This window comes from Stylophora pistillata, chromosome 3 (assembly GCF_964205215.1).
Source record: "Stylophora pistillata chromosome 3, jaStyPist1.2, whole genome shotgun sequence".
NCBI classification, from domain to species: Eukaryota; Metazoa; Cnidaria; class Anthozoa; order Scleractinia; family Pocilloporidae; genus Stylophora; species Stylophora pistillata.
The window spans coordinates 47,868,195-47,889,050 of NC_142521.1; the positions used below are offsets into that span (position 1 = coordinate 47,868,195).

The window sequence follows — 20,856 nt, forward strand, 5'->3', positions numbered from 1 at the left end:
TCCCCCCCTCCCCCCCCATTATCACCCAAATGTGTACACACGGATATGTGCGCAACAAACCAGGCTCGATCAGCGTCATTTCCCTCACGTTTCCTAAAATCTCACTTAGCCATTTTAACGCAGGCGATCAGCGTTTTAAAAAAGATGGTAAGGGGCGATAGCAACAATGTGAGTCAACATTGAACGAGTCGAAATGTGTCTCTGCGCATAACTTTACAAATCACATTTAACTCAAGTTCAAACTTTTGGTCGAGTTTATTACTTTTTTCGGTTTACAATACTAAGTTGAACAATGTTGGATGCCGTAGAATTACGGTTATATAAAAATGAGATTTCTGATGTTGGTTTGAATAATTCGATCATTGTGTTAAGTAACCGATGTTGTTGATATTCTCTTGAACATCATTTGCGCTTTGTAATCATCGATCATTTTTGTCTCTCTTTTCTCGTCCTCTCAGTAGAAGTGGTGTGTTAATATTTGCCTTTACTCCAACTTGCAGCTTATCTTCCCACGTTCACCTACAAGATATTTATGAGTTACTACGCTCGCTTTCGTGTTGTTTTACCACTAAATTCGTATGTAAGGTGAAACTAAATGACCAAAATGCTTGGTTATACTGGGGAATGATTAAATGTTCTAGGAAAAAAAAATTTTTTGAAGCACTGTTTGGTTTTCCTCTCAAATTTCTCAAAAATTTCCCTTGATTCGACTTACTTTTATCCATTTATTATGAAGGTTACGTCTTATTGTCGGCGTGTAATAAAACCCAGTCAGTAGACGATGGACGGTGGACTGGTTGTAATAACTTGAAGACTACTTAAATTCAATTTAAACTGATTGGTTTAGATTATCAATTGAATATTTTTTTTATGAGATCTCTAGGTAAGAGTTTATCATTATCGAAAATCTCAAAACAAATTTCAAGTCAAAGCACTGTTAACTCGACTTCCAGCGCGGAAGGAAGTATAAAACATTGTGAACTCGGAGTTTTTCGAATGGGCGTCTTGATGAAGTGAAAAATCTTGGGTTTTTTTTCCTTTTTCGAGAGCGACTAAAGAAAATTTAGAATTTCCCGACAAATGAACGAACAATGAAAGCCTTATTCAGGTGTTTTACTACACAGCTTGAGAAACTCAATCGCGGTAAGCCATGACAGTGTATATTCAGGTGTACGTGACAAAAAATTCTTCTAATAAAGGCCAATACCGCTCTCGGCAAATGCAACTGTCAAACTCGGAAAGCTTGTTTGTTGAAAGCAGTATCAAAGAAAACTAATCAACGCCACATTCACCGTACTCCATTAAGTAATACAAACAAACGAATAATAAACTCATGAGTGATATTCATTAAAACCCTTTAGGATTTCCTTCCACAGTGAAATCGGCAGTACATGAGCAGTTTTCGTTATTTAGAGTTTTCCTAAACATGTCTTTTTGTTTAAATACAGCTATGTCAGTTTTGCGACAACACTGATAATTCACAAGGTGAACGAAGTCGCTCTTTTTCGTTCACCTGTTCTGGCAAGGAAAGTGTTAAATTAACTGGAAACGCGACCTTATTACAAAAATGAGGAAAGAATTCTAAGTTAGAGCTCAATGGAGTAGCAGTCACGAAGTAATAGAGGATTTTAAAAAGAAAAATATATACACTCGTGTTTAAAAATCATTGACAAGCTGACCCTATAAATAACTATTGTACCGACGTCGGTTTTTATCAAAAAAACTGACAATGAAATCAAAAGTGATCATGATATCCTTGATTGTTATTCTATACCTGAGGAAAATCTTAATTTAATTGCTTCTCTGAAAGAGGGCCGCTCGATAGAAAATCGCATTCTATATCAGCGCGAACCATTAGCGTACTAAGTTTCGTATTGTAAAAACCCGCCAGCGTTTTATCTTCTGTCAGTTTTGTTAAATTACAGCGATAAAACATCCGCAGTGTCTTCGAGGAGCTCCCACCGACATTTTTTGCAAATTTCTAGAGAAATTCTCAATGTGAACTACCAAGGTTAGTGAGGGAAATTGTAATGGAAATGCTGCAATGTCATTTATCTTTAGTTTTATAGTCCTCTATCATTACGGGAGATGAGGAACAGTAAAGATCAATAGTTTTAAAATGGTGGACTTACAAACTACAACCCGCTAAAGCAACACTAAGAATATCCAGTCTTTCTCTTAAGAAAGATTTACTGGAGAGATGCTTTTGTCTCACTTTTCTTCTACTTCTTTTTTTTTTTTTTTTTTTTTTTTTTGTGGTTTGTTTTTAATTACGGTATCCTTTATTTTTAATTTTGAATTGAATCAGACGGAAATCAAAGATTTTTTGGAAAATGACTGAATCCAATAAAAGTGGTGAATTGCTGGTTTTGATAAGTTCTTACAAACAGTGAATATATTTTGTACATTTTCCAGAGTGCAGGAGTTGAATATTACTTTGGTTAATCAAGAAAGGAGTGGTGTCGGATTTACATTAAGGCATTAGTATTTACAAATTCTTTACAAACAAGTAAACATCGCTGCAGAAAAGCACTTGAAAACTACCGACGTTGTCAATTAACTTTGGGCCAAATCCAAATAATGACTAAGCTTAGCACCGGAATCAATTCAAAATAAAAAATTGAGATTTTAATTCAGACTTTTACCAAATGCACGCATTATCATCGGTAAAACTTTTCGTTTAAGCCGCGTGGGATAAAAACCTTCAAATAGAAAATCTTGGAAGCTTTCGAAAGCGGCTTAAAATGTTACCTTTGCATTTTGTAAAAGTTTTCTCTCGAATTAGAGTGAATTTCTCAAGAAAATAATCCCAGCTAATGACTGTACTGAATTTTTTTCGTTTAAGATGTCTTGATTTTATTGTCTGCTTTTCGTTTTTGTTGTTTTGATTTATTCCATGGTTTTTTTTTCTTGTTCAATCACCTTCTGAACAATTTAATTGTGTCTGTAGAGGCTAACCGGCATGTAGTTCTGTAATCCCTGATAATTAAGCCGCCAGTTGTAGCCCCTAGTAACCTTTTCCACCCAGCCCACCCCCGTTCATGCTTTCGCTTCCTGCAGTGGCTTTCGACATGTGTTGATACTCTAGCAGATAAGTCATGACGTGCGGTAGATTTTTAGAACTGATTTCTCACTAACTGTAGATAGTTAATTTGCAGTATATATTGACAAGGAATCTTTAAGACGATGCGTTTCGGTTTGTATGGTTCGATTTGTTTAATAGGCCCCAATAAGCTTGTGTGAGCTTTGTGTTATATCCGATTTGAAAGCGAAGAAGGTCTGATTAATCACGGCAAAACGGAACGACGACAAAATGCACCAATGGAAGCGAACAAAAACAAATAAATAGAAGATAATCCTCGTGCAATACGTAATCGGCAATGGCACGGGTGTTTTTTTTACGAAATCATAGCTTTACAGTAAAACAGTCGAAACGTACCTGTCTACATTTGATATGGTAACACCTGGTTACTCTATTGAAGAGTTGTAGCATCGTTGAAAAAGGGTTGGGTCAAGACTGAATCATCTCATTTTTCTTCAAAGAGCGTTAATTCACCGTGAATTTTAGTGGGTTACGTTCTATAACTAGGCGTTGCTATAATGGTTCCAGCATCGGTATCCATAAACAATTCCATTTTTGGTTGAAGTGAATCAAAGCTAAAACAATTATTTGCAAAATTATGGAAAATTCGAAAGATTAATTCGCAAAATTTATCACACTTTATTGCGAGAGAGGATTTTTTTGCTTGCATATCATCAATTTGGTTGGCAGTCTCAGCAAAACACATATGAGATTGCATATTCCATGAAGATCACCATGGAAACGCTACTTTCAAAACAGATCCAATTTCGCCCTTTGTTATTTCAGTTGTTGTTGAAGAAATAGAAAGATGGGATTCGGCCGTAACAACTCGTTAATATATTCTGGACAAAAAAACTTTAATTTCTTTATTTTATCCGAGCAAACAACCAGCACAAGGCTCAAATGTAGGAGAACCGACCCCCTCAGTTTTCATGACAATAAACAAACAGCTGGCTAGTTTACAGTTATCACATCTTTACTGAAACATATCAAATAAACAAAACGATAGCTGTTCTCTCTTAATTTACCGAAAAATGATGTGTGTAAAGGCAAAGTAAGGTTCATAATGAACTCAAAGTGAAGCAACATAACCAGCAACGTTCCTTTAGATCTTTATGAAGTACTGAACGCGCTTGTGTGATGCAAAACATTTAGCGAGCACGGTCTTCCTAGAAAGCTTTCTAGAAAACTTGAAACGCAGGACTCTTGGTAGACTTATACTTCAGCAGTATGTCTAATATTTCTCTTCTTTTCTCTCCCTCTCCTTCTTTTTTCTTTTCAAAATTTTCTTTTTTAAATTTTTGTTTAGTTTTGGATTCAGGCGATCAGTAGGATGCTAAACAAAAAGGGCTGATCAGCTAGGAAAATTTTCATTACAATTAAAACACACAAAATTAATTATTATCTCACGTGAAGCTGAAAGAAAATATCCCGTGTTAATCGGATTCTTTAGTTCGAACCTTTGTCCTTTTCAACTGTCTTCGTTGGTTCCTCCATTAAGAATTAAAAGAACTGATGTAATTATATATGCGCAAGGCTACACAATATCTGACAGTAATAGTACTAGTAACACGAGGTTCTGAGAGAAACAAGGGCAGTGACATAACGATGACTGACGCTTTTCGACTCTCAAGATAGAAAACAGGTTGACCTTCTTTGATTTTTCTTTTTAAGACATAGAGAGTCGTGCATTCTACTCAATGAAATCAAAAACAGTTAGTTAGATTACCATCGTTCAAGCCAAAGGGGGTTGAACAGCATGCCACTCTCAGTTCGGCTTGAATTCTTTCTCTACTTGTTTGAATGAAAACTGAATCCACTGACTCCTGTGAAATACAATGTATGCCAAGACTCAAAGAAGTTTGGAGTTTTAGCTAATTTTTAAGAATTATGTCATCATGGAAACATTTTGTCTTCGTGTAAAAACTTGAATATACGTACGATAGCAAACTTCGTATTAGAGAGCGTTACTAGGTAGACATCTCGTTGTGTGATTGAAAGACCGATTGAAAACGGTTCTGACAGTGACGAAGGGAAATAGATTCAGTCTTATCAGGAAATTAGTTGAGATCATAGAAAAAATTAGTTCATGGTATAATGTTTACAAATTGTTCGTGGGCCCAGCGATTTCCAGCGGTTCAGCACTAAAAGTACATAGAGCAGGTGTAAAACATATCCCTCCAGCTCAGCAAGGAATCGAATATTGATTAACGAGTTCCCATCCTGTTTTATCTGAACTTTTCTTGCTAAAATAGAAAAATGGATCATTCAAGATCACAATTTATCATCTTTTCAAAATGTATCTCAGTGATAGTATCATCATGATTATTACCCTTAACGTCATATTCTTTTTTCTTTTTTTCTTGTTTTTTTTTTTTTTTTTTTTTTGCATCTATTTATTCAATAACTTCATTTTTTCCGCAAAGAATCACAGAAATTCTTTGCAGCAGAACGTTTTTCTTTTTCATTTTAATCTCAGTCTTCCCTCAAGAAATTTGAATTGTATCATTTTCAAAACAAACTAGCTTTTCCCTACCTTTCTCGATTTGATTGTCATTACCCCACCATGTAGACGGGAAGTAAGAAAGTTTACCAAGCAGTCATTGAAACAGACGTCTGTCAACCAGCTTGTAAACGAGTCTAAACAAACTGACAGGGTTTCTCGGAGGGGTTTATGCTACGTAGATTTCTATTTGCTCGCGCATGATTAAAAACTGACAACTTGTATATGACATACGTAAATCAAGTAGAAATTCCTGCCCTCTTTAAAACTGCAGTAAGAGATAACTGCAGTAAGAGATTTTTTTTGGGCAAAATTTTCTAATTCATCTGTAAAACAAGGGCTATGGAACATTTTTTTCACAAAGGTATTCACTTTATATTCCCAAGGTGTTTAAGTTTGACTTATGTATGCATAAAAACCAAAATATATGTGGGTGCTTTGCGATTGTAAATTAGTTCTGCGCTAATTGCTTTCTTTTGGAACGAGCAGTAATGATAATTTTACTCATTTAGCGGAAATGACTCTCATGAAAGCCGAGATGTTTTCCGGTAACTTTAATTGCTTTCGTGCTATTTAACGTGCAAAGTCAAATTAAAAAGTTATTGATCATGTCTATCTTTCAGGAAGGCTCCTTGTTCAGCAAGAAATGTTTTTAACATAAAATCAAGTCTAATATGGATAACTGAATGTTCCCCAATCTGGTGGCTGAAAGGAAAAGCATTTGACTCAGTGAGAAAAATTAATTTGCCCTCAGGTGAGCTTTGACTTGCTTCATCATTGGGAATTGTTCAACAGAATGGCACTGCTGGAAACGGGTGTCAAACAGATATCGCTGTGATGTAAAATCTAAAGCTTTTGTCAGCTTTAAGGCTGGAAATAATGTTTTGATATTATAGACGAAGACACTTTGGTGATCTTATTGCATTTAGGCGCAGAATTTTCACTGAAGGCCGCAACGGAAAACTTGAGAGTTTCGTTCGAAAAGTCTATTCTGCGGGAAGAAAAAATTATTCTTTAGAAGCTGTGAAATGAGAACTTTCGACTAAAGCCCACAAAGGTGATAAAATCATGTTTGAAATTTGTCAAGTACTGCCTTAAGTTGGCGATGATTCCGACCATCTTGAACAAACACATACAAGGCCTTCATCAAGAAGGTGACAAGGCGTACAAATACCACGAAAGGACCTGTTTCTATTTGAAATAGTTTGGAACAACATTGATCATGACAGGAGTTACATTGGCTGATGCGTAAAAGATCTATTCCAAACAAGTTATTCAATCTTCGGTGAGAGATTCATTTGGGCCAAGAGGAAAAAACTGCATTTTTGTTCCTAAAGATCTAAGAACCCAATGTTAGAAAGGGAAAAAAATAGGTTGGAGATTTTGAGGGCAAATAAACGAGAAATCCGAGTTAAAAAAAAAAAAAAGTTGAAAAAGAAATAATTAGTGACTTTTTTATATTCGCCAACTTTCCTTACAGAAATCCAACTTGTTAATAAAACATGAGTACGGAGGTTTCCAGCTGGCTGTAATCAAACAAGCGAGATAGGTATTAGAAGGAAAATATTAGCCAGTGAAACACGAAAAGTTTCGGCCGCATTCATCACGTAAACTTCGTTTTAAAAAAGAACAAAAAGAACACTCGTGAATTACTGTTACGGGTTATTAATACTATTTTAGAGGCATATTAGCACAGCATCGCAAGGTATGTGAAATACTCCTTGCATGGAAATTGGGAATGGGGATTAAAATTCAGAACTCCGGGCTACAATAAGTTAGTTAATGACAAACCTGTCAGACATGAAAGATTCTTAATTAGTCGAAAGTAAAAAACTGCGGACAGTCTATTCAACCTTGGGGAAACCCTCTTGTACGCGGCCTACAAAAAGAAAGAAAGGCAATCTGCGGTCTTTCCTTACACTTAGGTAGCACGGAAAGCCGTAAAACTCTTGAACAAAAGCTCATCTTTCAAACCGGCAGTCTAAATCCCACAGGGATCAACGAACGCTTTTCATTCCACTAATTTATTCGTGTTTTTCTCGTTGCCATATTCCCACCAATAACGTAGCTCCATTTTCTGCCTTTAAAAGCACACACAACCCACAATTCCTCTCTTCGCTCCGACGAAGGGCTAACGCTCGAAACGTCAGCTTTTGTAATCGTTACGGTGGCCAATTTACCATTTCAACTTTGTTGATATATCCAAATTACTGCAAAAAAGAAAGGCTTTCGTTGTCTCCCAATCGAGAGTAGAGCGTTTTGAGTAGACATTTGTGGTTGCCAGTTCCAATACTTATCTTATTATATCGCAAAATCCTCAATGCAATTCAGCATTAATTTGTGCTTTTCATCCGAAGCTGTCCCTGTCCGTGTCTTACATATAAACAAAGCAAGTTGCTTCACAGAACAAATTTAAAATCATGATCTAACTGGTTAATTTTTTTTTTTAAATATAATATTAAGAGTTTGGACATGACTATTTTCCATTTGTCGGCCCTACTGATTATATTGATTCTTAGCTTTTCCACACAAACAAACAACGTGTCTAGTCATTGATTTGACTTTTCTGTGTCACAGGTAAGCACAATGTCTCCCCAGAGTCTTGTGCTTCCTCTGTACATCTTGGTAAATAATCTTCCACACGTAAGCGCACAGAAGTTCCTTTATGTGGGAGCCTTATTTCCTCTGACGTCAGAGCACAAAGACGGATGGACAGGCGGTAATGGTATTTTACCAGCCGCGCAAATGGCGTTTGATCACGTGAACAGAGCGGGGGTATTGAAGCATTATCAGTTAAGAATGATTTGGAACGACACCAAAGTAAGGATTTCTAACCTACGACATTTGGTTTCGTTTGCTTGCGTTTTGTTTTCTTCTTTTCCAATTTTTTTTTCTTTGATGCTGTATTAACTTCTTCACTTTTTTTGGTTTTGTTGATTTTTGATAGCGTATTGATGATCTTTGCAACAATTTGCCTGGATGAAGGATGTCGATCTCATTTAGAATCACGTTTACGCTAAAGACAATGAACAAAATCCAAATTTTCACTGTCTGCCCTACAATGGTTTTTTTCAATTATAGTTAAAGAAGATTCGCATCTGTTTTTAATTTATGATGAATTTATTTATAGATTGGAAGAAAAGAGGAAGCAAAATAAAAGAAAAATTTTCGCTTTTCATCGACTCTAGGTCTAATATTTTGCTAAAAAAGGAAATCAAGACCACCAGAAATCTCACGCATGTCTGATCGCATCGCGAAGATTTTAGACTTCAAACGCGTCTATACCGACATAAGAAAAACGTATAGTACGTCTTCGGTAAGCAGGTCATGTTACAAAACTAACCAGGTTTCTAGAAATTTATTGATTTTTAACAAGAGGTTTCTAATTGCAGGGTTCACCTGGCTGGGCAGAACACATCCTTTTTGAATTCCTTCATAAAGAGCCTCGTAAAATAATGTTCCTTGGAGCTGGGTTCTCGTCATGTAGCACAGTAGTTGCGGCTTTGGCTGGACTTGATCAATGGGCGATACCACAGGTATATCATAGAGAAAATTATGTTGTTATAAAAACTGCTCCTGTACCGTAAAAGGTGACAGACAGCCTAGAAATATCCAAGACGACATGATATGTGATACGTATTTTTTTTTGTCTATTTTATTACGAGAAACTTTCATTCTACAAGTTCTCGCAATAGTCAATAGTTTTATTCGTTCGCAGTTCAAATAAAATTCATGAACATGACACTAGAACCATCCGAGCTCAAGGTGAAGGGCCCGAGTAAATTTTTGTATATCAAACTGTGTTATCAAGTAAAAATGACAGAAAATAGTTAATGGAGATGCCCTTCTCTGTGTGGTTGCTTTTGTACAACCTAGCAGTGGTTCTTTGCACAATTCTATTCTCAGTCAGAAAAAAAGCAAATATCAGTTGTCTCCCATTTTCATGACTACAGATATCATATTCCAGTACATCACCAGAGCTGTCTGTAAAGAAGAGCTATCCGTATTTTTACCGCACGATACCAGATGACACTTCATTTAACGAACCTCGGATCGCTTTACTAAAAACATTCAAATGGAGTCACGTTGGTACCATCTTTCAGGAGGAGGACATACACAGAACGGTAGTTTTTAGTCTGCGAACAGACCCTTATTATTAGCACTGTATGACACACTTCCCTCCACGCGCGTGCGCGCGGGAAGACTTGAAACAAGTCGGTAAGACGTTTACTAGGGGTCTGGTACTCATTATCAGTGTCAGACCCCTTGCAGAACTCCCGTCGGCTAGCTTTTCTCAAGGTCACATAATTTCTCGTGGGCGAAGAAAAGCTAATGCCGAAGCACAAATATCGAGGGCCTGCTAAAGGCTTGGTAGCTTTCGTTTAGTTATTATTTGACGGACGTAGGTTTAAATCAAGTGTTCCTATTACTCAATAAAAAGACATTGAAAGCAAGGTCCTGCATCAATCAATGTTGTAAACCTTTGAGACAAATATTTGTTAACTGATTTGTTCCTTGATTGGAGAGATGTGAGTCTAACTATCAATATAAATGAAAATATGACTTTTTTTTTCTAGGCTATAACTGATCTTCAAGCTCTGTTTTGGGAGAATGGTATCATTAAACTTTCTTCCGAGAGTTTCAGAGAAGATGCGCATGCCCAGATGGAGAATATAAAGGTAACTTATCACAAAAGCAAAACTTCTAAGAGAGCAATGAGCCACGTAATAAAATGCTTTCTTCCTTTTCATCAATACTCAGAAAAGAGGAGCAAGAATCATCCTAGCTAACTTTTTTGGTAAAGGCGCTCGACAGGTTTTTTGCGAGGTAAGCTCCTATGACCGTTTTATGCTCCTATTTTTATTAGAATCGTATAATTGAATAAAATGTCGAATCTTGATTAGTCGACGACGCGAGATATTTAGCGTGGAATTACGAGTTGAAAACGAGGATAAGTGATATTGTTTCGCATCCACATATATATAACAACTGTGATAGTCGTCAAATTGCCACACCACAACTGCAAAAAGCTTCATCAGTTATTCGATTCAAGGAAAATCTCATTACCTTACTCAAAAAACTTGAAAACCGATGTCTACTCTGGTTTGCAGGGGACATTAAGGAACCCACACACTTATCGCAAAGAGTAGGGAACATAGCTCCCGGTATTGTATTCTGTCCTTGTTTCCAAAAAAATTCTTACATTGAGGCACCTGAAAAATTTCGTTTCAAAACTTATAAGCTGTTCAGTGCACTATTGCCAAAGTCCGCCGCAAAATTTTGTTAAGCGGATTAGAGCGCATTGATATGGAGAGTACGTTGTATAAAATGCATGAACATTATCATCACAAATAAGACTGACATAGTTCAATAATCTGGCAGTATTTCAAATCAAAATTTTCGGGTTCGAGGCCTGGCATGCATCTATTTGGCTAGAAGCTGTTTTGGGCAAACAACTTTTAGGAAGAGTAACAATATTTTTGGTCGTCTCATCAAATGGAAGCCTTGATAATCTTCATAAGACCTAACCCTTTATAAATTCCTGATCCTGTAGGCGTACAAACTGCGCATGTACGGTGCAAAGTACGTTTGGATTCTTCTGGGGTATATAGAGAGAAACTGGTGGCTAGTTAACGATTCCAGTATCACGTGTACGCCAGGGCAGTTGTTTGAGGCTATGGATGGTCACCTAGCAACAGATTACTTGTGGAGTACTGGGTCAGAAGCAAAAACAGCTTATGGAAAGGTATGTTTCCTTTCTGTTTCTTCTTTTATTAGAAATCAGCTAAGGTAGTCCTTATGTTGTACTGCGCATACTTGCCGCACATGATTAATTTCTGTTCATTGCCCCCGCATTAGGTTCACGAACACATATCAGTAGGAGAAAAACATTGTACTCTTTTTTTTATCTAGATGACATGATATTCTGCAGTTTGATTCAGGGAGTGGCCAAGATTATACAGTGTACAAGTCAAACGTCTCTTCATTTGATTTTCAAGATCTGGATTTTTGAAAACACTTTACCGTAATATTCAGGCTTAAATAGGAAAATAGGCTTTAGTTTATAAAGTAATATTCAAACTTATTACATCCATTTTGAAATCACTGGTGGTCCCTGTAATCTGATTGACTCTAATTGGTGCGATTTATTCCCAAATCGCACCATTTTTTGCTCTAAATCGCATCGTTTTATGCTTGACTGAGTTTTCGACACATGATGTTAAAGTCTTTCTGTTTTGCATACAAAATAAGATGTAAACGCGTTTCCGGTTCCGCTTTTTATTTAAAAACCGGCTCAGTACTGCATCAGTAAAATATTTTAATTGAGCAAGTCCTGTATTTGGGTGGTTTCAAAATGGATGTAATAGAGTGGTAATTGAACCTCGTGTCGTGCAATTTTGGTCCGAAATCATACTTTTGATTTCAAGTTGAACTCGCGCTCCGCGCTCGTTTGATTTTGAAATCACGCGTATGATTTCAGCCCAAATTGCACTCCATTCAGTTCAATTACCATTATTTATTACCCTATGATAACAAAATTTCCGGTCGTTTGAGTCTCAAACATTTCTCGGGAACTTCAGTAACAAAGAATGACACGTCCGTCAGTTAAAAGAAAAGCACCTTGACCACATCTTTTGCAGCATTTCCCTGATAACCTAAGCATAACCGTAAATTGCTCAGAGTTAAAAAGAAAGTCAAGAGAGTAACTCCCTTTCAAGGAAACTTACTTAAGTGCTTATTCCAGGCTCCTAACTCTCATTCAGACAGTTGAAGATTTCCAAGCTGAATACGAAGCCAAAGTCTCTCCAGAGGCACGTGATGTTCATCGTGGTTATGCATATGACGCAGTGTGGGCCATGGCTTTAGCACTGAATAGGACCATCCCCAAGCTGGCCACGCCTTTAGATAAGGTGCCATATGGAGACAGGTCCCTATCAGTTGAAATTACAAAAGCTCTTCGAGGAACCAACTTTTCAGGGGTTACGGTGAGCTGAGACAAGTATTGACTCCATAGATTTGTTATTTTCTTTTTTTCGGTAGCGCTCCACTCGTGTAAATAAAAAAAAAGAAACCTCCTTACTGATTGATTGTGGAAAAACAATAGGCAAACTGTATCGATTTTGTGACTTACGGGAATATCAAATCTCTTGTTGAAGAAAATTGCATTTCATTGGTTAAGGAAGAAATTTAAAATGAAAACGATCCATGTAATGTAATGTAATGTAATCTTTATTTAAACACGATCAATTCATCAGCCCATAAAAATACATATCCCATACGCTAAGATATTTAAAATTAAAACTACATACTATAACACGAAAGCTGTTTTCCGTGAATGCTGTGCGTTAGACTTAAAGAATGTCATTGATCTTACGTTTAAATAACCCCAGAGACTCTGTGTTCCTTATATCGCGTCAATGTTTGAATCCAGAAAATTCCTCACTCTTTGCCCCGTGCGCTAAGAGTTTTTTTTTTTTTTTTTTTTTCAAGGAAATTTAGTGTTAAAGCTTCAAAATTGCGCCTAAATATCTGGTTTAAAGTTTTGTTGCAACTGAGCTTATAACTTTTGAAACAAAAATTTTTATAAGTTAACGATATTTTGGTGAGAAGTATTCATCCTCTGTTCTCGTGAAGCGCAATAGTTTTCCAAATCATTAAGTCTCTAAATCTTATTTTTCCCTAGGGCCCTGTTGGTTTCACCAGCAAAGGAAACAGAGCTGGAGATACACAAATAGTTCAAATGAAAGGTCGTTCTATGTTTTACAGATCTAGCGAGTAATTCTTCAGACCCAGCCTATTTTCATCTTTGTGTAGGAGAAAAGCAACGCTATCTGCTATCTAGTACTCAGGGCTGCTCTGACCGTAGAGTTTGACGGGTTCCTGGTTCAAAATAACAAGCGCGTCATTTTCGTTTCATAAGCGTAGCTAGAACTTTTGATGAGTAAATCGATTTTTTCCAAATATAGAGTGTGATCGTAAATGCTTTTGTCCATCGTAATTTGATCAAAATTAAGACACAAACAGCAGTGATAAACATATTGAACTTGCACATTTTGATTATGACTTGACGTTTCGTATGTACTCCACATACATTTTCAAAAGTAACCGTTGAAATTTAAAACAGCTATGTATATATATAACCAAGGTGACGGGAATGGAACCAAGATTAAGCAAAAAAAACTTAACAATAAACAATAGCACTTGAACAGATTAATAAAGCAACAGCTTTTCACTTCCGACGTTCACGTTGAAAGCTGGCTCAAGTTCTTGAATAAGTAAGGACTCTTTGATTTTACAATGGTAATCTGTTTTAATTGCCTTTTGCTAAAATATCAATATGATCCCACTTGATATTATGTCCAGTGGCCTTGACGTGGTCGGCAATGGCTGAAGTATTGTCATTTTTAGAGTGCGATGAATCCTTGTGCCGTTTTCACTTTCGTAAGGAAATAAAAATTGCATTTTATTTTCATAATGCAATAAGTAACTACCACAGTTTTCTTAACGATTCTATAACATGTTTATTTTAATTCTGTTTAAAGATGGGAGGTTCGTAACCGTTGGACTATATCGCATAAACACGGGCGAGATAACTTGGAATGACTACGAACCTATCACATGGAAAGGTGATAAGTAAAAATCTGCCATGTGCGCACATTATGCACAATTATTTAACAGTTGAAACTACGATCTTAAACCCCAAAGCAAAGGTTCTTCTGGTCAATACAAACGACTGCGATGCCATTAGTAATAGCCCTTTTTAAATTTTGGCTAAATCTCTTTCCTTAATTTGTTTTGTTCATGCCATTGAACTGTTTTGTAAGGGAAAACCTTAATGCAGTTCCTCTGCATTTGTGACACTGGTTAAAAGTATCGAAGTTCTGGCTTTGAGGGGGAGGAGAGGGTTGTCTCCCTAGGGGTTCTCTCGCGGGAGCTCTTGGTCTGTGTTCTACCAAAATGATAATAACTAAAAACGTTGTTGGGGGAAAAGCTCAGTATAGCGCGCTTACACAGATTCAAATTAAGTTCGTGAAAAGACTGAGCAATGAACTAAAAAGTACATAGCTTTCTAGTTAGTTCTAAAACAATAGAAGGTTAGCACCACAAAAGGGGGTTTCTCCTGATCAATTTTTGTTTACATAAGACTACTTCTTTTTTCTCTGATATCTAAGCCCCGGGTATAAATGTTAGAGAGATACAACACTTACTTGTCTTTATGGTGTTACGTTAATAGGTGGATCGCCCCCACGGGACAAAACCAAACTGGTTTATGAGCTAATGTCAGTATCTGTTTCACTGTTTACATTTATGGCGGTGCTGACGTCACTGGCTATAGTAATCTCTCTGTTCTTCTTGTGGTTCAACATTACCAAGAGAAATGTCAGGTTCGAAATGATGCTTGGGATCATGTTAATCATAGGGCGGCACTGCGTTTTGAAACATAAGGCGAAAGGGAGGGGAGGGGGGAGAGCAGGTGTATAACTGTATATACCCCGACTCACGAAGTTCGCTGGCAGAGGCAAACCAGAATGCAATCTTAACATTGTTTAGCTGTCTGTGCTCGATTTTTGACGATGTAGAGGTAGTCTTTCCTCTCTTCGAGCAAATTTCTAGTGAAACAGTTCATGACATTGATCATTTTGCCAAGCTGGTTTGATGCGGCGACTTCCAATTATGTACACACTGAAATGCAGGAGTGGGGAAGGAACTTTGTCAGGTTTGGGACCTGGGGAGGGTGGGGGACTAGAATATCTTTCTCTATATTTTGGCAATAACACATCCAGTTACTGTGATAGACCTGAGAAACATAGACCAAACTCGATGCAATTTAGAAGTGTAGCAACATTCACATATCTCAGTTATTGAATTCAATCATAACCTGTGTTTTATTCCTACAAAAGGTTCATCAAGATGTCTAGTCCTAATCTGAACAATTCTGTTCTACTGGGTTGCACGTTAAGTTACATCTCAGTGTTTCTGTTTGGTTTGGATGGCGGATTTATCTCTGATGGTTACGAGATGATATGTGCGGTGAGAATCAAACTTCAATCGCACTTATTCGTAGTTTTTTGTCTAAAGAACGCGACTGAATCACCTCAGAGATCAAATCCTTCCACAATCTAAGCTTAGAACTGACCGTGTATATCGTTTATCTAGGGAATTCAAATCACGGATACTAGAGATAGCTTATTACTAGACAGTTTGCCGTGCAGGTCCACTAGCCCAGAGATATTGACTGTATCGTGTGATTGACGTGACATTATAAATGAACTGTTTTCGACCATCGCTTAACAAAAACCAATAACATTGTATACTACTTAACCGAGGAAAGTTGTACACACTCTTTGAAGACAATTACGAGAGAAGAGATTAAAACTTAGCTAAGTACTTCATTATCGAAAATGAAATTCGCCAATATCCCTAGTAAACGGGACAACGAACGAAACAGTTTCCCGCCTGAGTTGCAACACAGTTGCTATTATTTTTTAAATATTTCCGCTTCATAACTATTACACCTAGAGGTATTGGACTAAACATTTAATTTTATCGATATAATGATTACTACTTTTTCAAATTCAGTTTAAATCTCATGTTGTCATTTTTGAAACTTTTTTTTTCCAGAGCAGAGCCTGGACTCTCTCTCTTGGCTTCAGTCTTGCATATGGCGCCATGTTTTCTAAGACCTGGCGAGTACATTTGATATTTACCAACAAGAAACTAAAACGAAAGGTGATTAAAATTGAAAATTCTTTTTCGCAGCAGTCCTAAAGAGCTAGGTAAAAGAAACCTCTTAGAAATGATTTATTGCCAGATCTGTCAACTCGTCGTGGATTGTCTGCAAATTTCATTGTTTATCACGAGAAAAAGTGTTGTATGCCTGGGGCAAGTTAATGTTCTGGCTGTGCGCTTTCGCTCTCTAGGTTGTAAAAGATCGCCATTTATTCGCTGTTGTTTGTCTGCTTGTAATTGCTGACGTCATCTACCTCACAGTCTGGCAACTAACGGATCCTATGACAAGAATTGTGCGCGAGTTTATAAAAGAGGTGAGAAATATCATCTAATATGATATTTTGCTGGAGTTTCACGCTGCACGGCGATTTCGTGTCTTTCGAGAACATTTTTTGCATATAAAATGACAACAGAAAGCACCACGCTTCTTCCTGCGTCTAGATACAATTTTCAAACTAGTTTTACGCATGACAGAGAATTAGTAAAGCGTTGTTTGTGTTATTTCTCCATTCGCCACTATGCCCATACTCATCCAGTAATTGCTTTCTGCTTGTTAATGAAAGCGATCATTGTGTAAGTTACAAGATTGAATGTTACCCGTTTATTACTTAAACGGGACTGCTTGGTTGCTGATTAATTATCAGGTAATCACTACATTACGTAAGGAATTTTGCTGTACCATTATGAACCTCAGAAAAAAATGAGTCTTGCCATTTTTCTGGGTAGAAATTTAAGACAGAGCAAGAGAAAATTAATTTCTCCTAGTAAATGGCCGTGTGCTGTTCCTACCCTCAACTGTGATACGTATGTTGTAACTAAACATAGGTTATCGTCAATGGCTCACCCGTACCCGCTTTTGTTTTTGTTTTTCCAGTCTTTAGATACCGACTTAGACGTTACACTAGTGAAGCAGCTGGAGCTGTGCGAGTCTCGATTAACATACCGCTGGCTAGGTGTACTGTGTGGTTACAAAGGACTTCTATTATTATTTGGGGCGTTCCTTGCATGGGAAACAAGAAACGTTTCGATACCTGCGCTAAATGATTCCAAGTATGCTCTGCACCAAAAAAAAAAAGATTATTTTACAGCCGCACTATCTAAGAAGCAGGCTGACGATACGTCAGCCAATACGTCAATCAAAATTAACCTCAGACCCTTTTAACTCCATGGGCAACCAAAACAGAATTTGCTCGTACAATATCAATACAGTAAAAAGCAGACAGGTGACGAGAACAAAGAAAAATATCATAAGGGATTATTAGTTGATCCAAAGCCAACTTCTCCAAACTAACACATTAGAATATGGCAGACAATAAGGAGGATTATTGATGAGATCTTCTTGTCGAATAGAGTTAACTAATTAATTACATTAGATATTCGAGGAATGGCTTTTCTCAGAATCAATCAGGCTGGTTTATATTGAAAAAGAAATACTGTTTCTTTGAAATTTTGAGAAAACTTTCTTTAGGTCCATACCTAAGTAAATCCGTTGTCGCTACTATTACGTATATCTGGTTTATTTGTGATTTCTTTATTTTTGTAGGTACATTGGTATGTCTGTGTACAATGTGTTTATCCTGTGTGTTATTGGTGCGCCGATATCATTGGCCATGAGAGAAGAACCAGATGCTTCGTTTTCTATTATCTCTGTTTGCATTATCATCTGTACCTCTATCACTCTGTGTCTTGTATTCATACCGAAGGTAAAGACATTTTATTGGTCATTAGCAAAAATATTTTATGTTACCGTGTGTCTCATCAACAACAAATCGCAGATGACGTCAACAATCTTGATGCTCCTTGTGTTCCTTTTTTGTTCTTACCACATTCTGACGTTATAACTGATCTATTTCTGAACAGACCGACAGAATTTGGAGTCTGCTTGTTTTAGTTTGTTTTTTTTTTTTTGTATGATGAAAAAGCAGGGTGTTGTTTAGGGCGATGTCATCTATGCGTCTGACCTCGCATAAATCATATAAGTAAGGACCAATCAAAATGCGTATAGGATTCAGCCTATCATATAAATTTAGATAGCATCTTGCATTGCATATTCTAGTTACCTTCTGGTTAGTGCTCTCGATTCGGATCGGGTGGCCCGGGTTCGAGCAGTGGCCAGAGACATTGTGTTGTGTTCTTGGCAAGACACTTTACTCTTGCAGTGCCTCTCTCCACCCGGGTGTTTAAATGGGTACAGGTAAATTCAAGGCTGTTGGGCGGTAACCCTGTATGGACCAGCATCCTATCCAGGGGGGAGCAGAGATACTCTTAGTCGCTTCATGCTACCGTATGACGGAAATCGGAGCTAAGCTTGGCTCGTAAACAGACTTTCAACTACTTTTAATTCCTTACCATCCTCCCTGGAGAACTATCCCCGCTAAACCGAAATGAAATCGATCTTTGTTTTTAGGTACTCGAGATGAAACGTATCAGACTGGTTGGTGAGGAATTGTGCCGAACGTTTACTACCAATAATTTAGTTATTGAAACAAACAGCACTATACCAACAATGGAAATTGAGACAGAACGACAATTAATAGAGCTTAAGAGGAAAATGGCTGATGTAAGAATTGAAATTATTCAATAGTTTTTAAGAATTTCTTGTCACCAGAATTTATTTCCAAGGCCATACATCACTTAAAATACAAACTCTCTCACACAATAAATTACTTACAGTAATAGATCAATAGATCCGCACTTAGTAATAGATCACTTACTATGTTGTTCTCAACAAACCCCTTACATACTTACTAGACAAGTTAATCCAATGTAACTTAAAAGCAAAACTTAACCTATTTTCGGCATTGGAAAAGGGGTGACTTATAAGCGCACGGTAAAACCACAAAATCATGCAAGCATTTAAAATCTTGTTTCGTTTTGCTTCTTTTTTACATGTTTATTTGTCGTTGCTATTCTGGTGCATTGGGAGAAGTTAAAGGCTGTAACCTTAACTAACCTTATCACGTAACTAACCTTGTAGAGCACATTGTGGATCATTGCTGTCAAACCAAAACCCTCGACGAAGTAATCGAAGAATCCAATCACAGGCAGCAAATGGAACTAAACGCGGGAAAAATCGAGTTTTCCGGTCGCATCACCTTGTTTTGTTCCGCGTCATATTGTTTCGATGGTTTCAATTCGCCTATGATTGATACGGTGCGTTTCAAATCAAAACCAACGTGATCCTAACGCTTTCACATTTTAAACCACAAGACACAGTTGTTTTATTCTAGCTCTTGGTATGTGAGGGTCATGTATATGATTGTATGATAAAGCATTTATTGCTGCTTTATTTGCAGAAAGACAAAGAGATCAGGGAGCTGAGGCTTCGCTTAATGAACTCTCCAAGTGGGGGCAAACAATCCCACAAGATACAAATAAGCAGTGCAGAGGAAATAACACCCATCGATGAGGCTTAGATGGCCGAGGCGCCCTAGTAGTAATAACTTTAGGGCACACTTGTGTGAACTCCAAATTAAAGCGTCGGTCATCAGACAGTGGCGAGTGATGATCGTGAGCGGGCACGGGATATAAATTGTACATTCCCACTATGAGAGTGTATTCCCTTGAATCGTCAGTCAGAAAGACGTGGAAAACTGTTTGAATATAATTTGATTTAGGAACGATTGCTTTGTGAATTGAGGACCCTGGACCTGTTAGCGATGACTAAATACGGCCAAACTGAGCAGTCAGAGGTTGAGCAAACCGTCACCTTGTTGACGATATCAAGTGATTTGAAGATCTATCGGGAACTGCGACGTTTTGAAAATGAGCAATTGTACTTCAATCCAAGATATTCATGAACAACAACCAAGGAAACATTATGCACGAACATGATTTTAAAAATCATTTTTAATACTAAAGAAATTTGAAGCCATAAAAGTGAAGTAGAGGTAAAATCATGAAATAAACTATTGTATTGAATGAGAAGACATATTCACCTTAAACTTTTAAGAGTAAGGTAAATCAGAGGCTCATTAACAGAGCGAAATAAGTAAAGGCGCGATAGCTTCGATAGAGTGAAAAAGAGAGGGAGGTTTGGGTCGAGCTTACGCGAGCTGACCCAAGCCTCGCTCGCTGTTTCACTCGTCCGCTTTTTTCCTATCGCGCTTCGTTTCACCAAGTGGACGCCTAGAACGCCACACAATGACCCAGCCATGTCTGGAACCCACACCTCTTTGAAAATTTTGACTCTGGCGGACTTACGTCAGGCCACCGCTTATCATTCTTCGAGATTTCATTGACTTTTACTTCCCAATTTCCTTTCTTTTGGTTGTCATGTTTCCCCGCGGGGATTAATAATGGTAACTGAACTGGATGGAATTCAATTTGGTCTGAAATTATTCACAAGAACTCAATATCAATTGAGTGCGCATGATTTCAGAAGAATCAGCCCAACAGAACTGCACGACACAAAGTTCAGTTACTACTTTATTATATTTTGAAATCGCAAAATTGAATCGCTCAATACAAGTTTTTGTTACTCTGTGCAAATATGTTGTTGATCCAGTATATTGGGCTGGTTTGTAGAAAGTTGCAAGAG

At 37.4% G+C, this 20,856-nt stretch overlaps 1 protein-coding gene and 1 long non-coding RNA gene across 3 annotated transcripts; one reads left to right on the plus strand and one right to left on the minus strand.

Annotated features, from left to right (window-relative positions):
• Positions 1-231: 231 nt before the first annotated feature.
• LOC148736523 (uncharacterized) lies at positions 232-5,877 on the minus strand. Its single transcript, XR_015998485.1, has 3 exons — positions 5,619-5,877; positions 4,812-4,908; positions 232-519 (listed from the first exon to the last, which is right to left on the minus strand). It is a non-coding gene; the product is annotated as an uncharacterized LOC148736523 (long non-coding RNA).
• LOC111336658 (gamma-aminobutyric acid type B receptor subunit 1) lies at positions 1,849-20,237 on the plus strand. Of its 2 annotated transcripts, XM_022942786.2 has the most exons (19): positions 1,849-2,011; positions 6,209-6,339; positions 8,163-8,405; positions 8,978-9,121; positions 9,539-9,709; positions 10,163-10,264; positions 10,347-10,412; positions 11,140-11,331; positions 12,350-12,571; positions 13,270-13,333; positions 14,129-14,212; positions 14,821-14,971; positions 15,488-15,617; positions 16,209-16,316; positions 16,508-16,630; positions 17,191-17,366; positions 17,860-18,019; positions 18,724-18,876; positions 19,613-20,237. In XM_022942786.2, exons 3-19 carry the CDS (start codon positions 8,172-8,174, stop codon positions 19,730-19,732), a joined length of 2,400 nt encoding a protein of 799 aa, XP_022798521.2. In that variant the 5' UTR covers positions 1,849-2,011; positions 6,209-6,339; positions 8,163-8,171; the 3' UTR covers positions 19,733-20,237. The 2 variants fall into 2 exon arrangements, with proteins under 2 accessions (XP_022798521.2, XP_022798545.2); XM_022942810.2 differs by lacking the exons at positions 1,849-2,011; positions 6,209-6,339 and adding an exon at positions 6,373-6,870.
• The last annotated feature ends 619 nt before the right edge of the window (positions 20,238-20,856 follow it).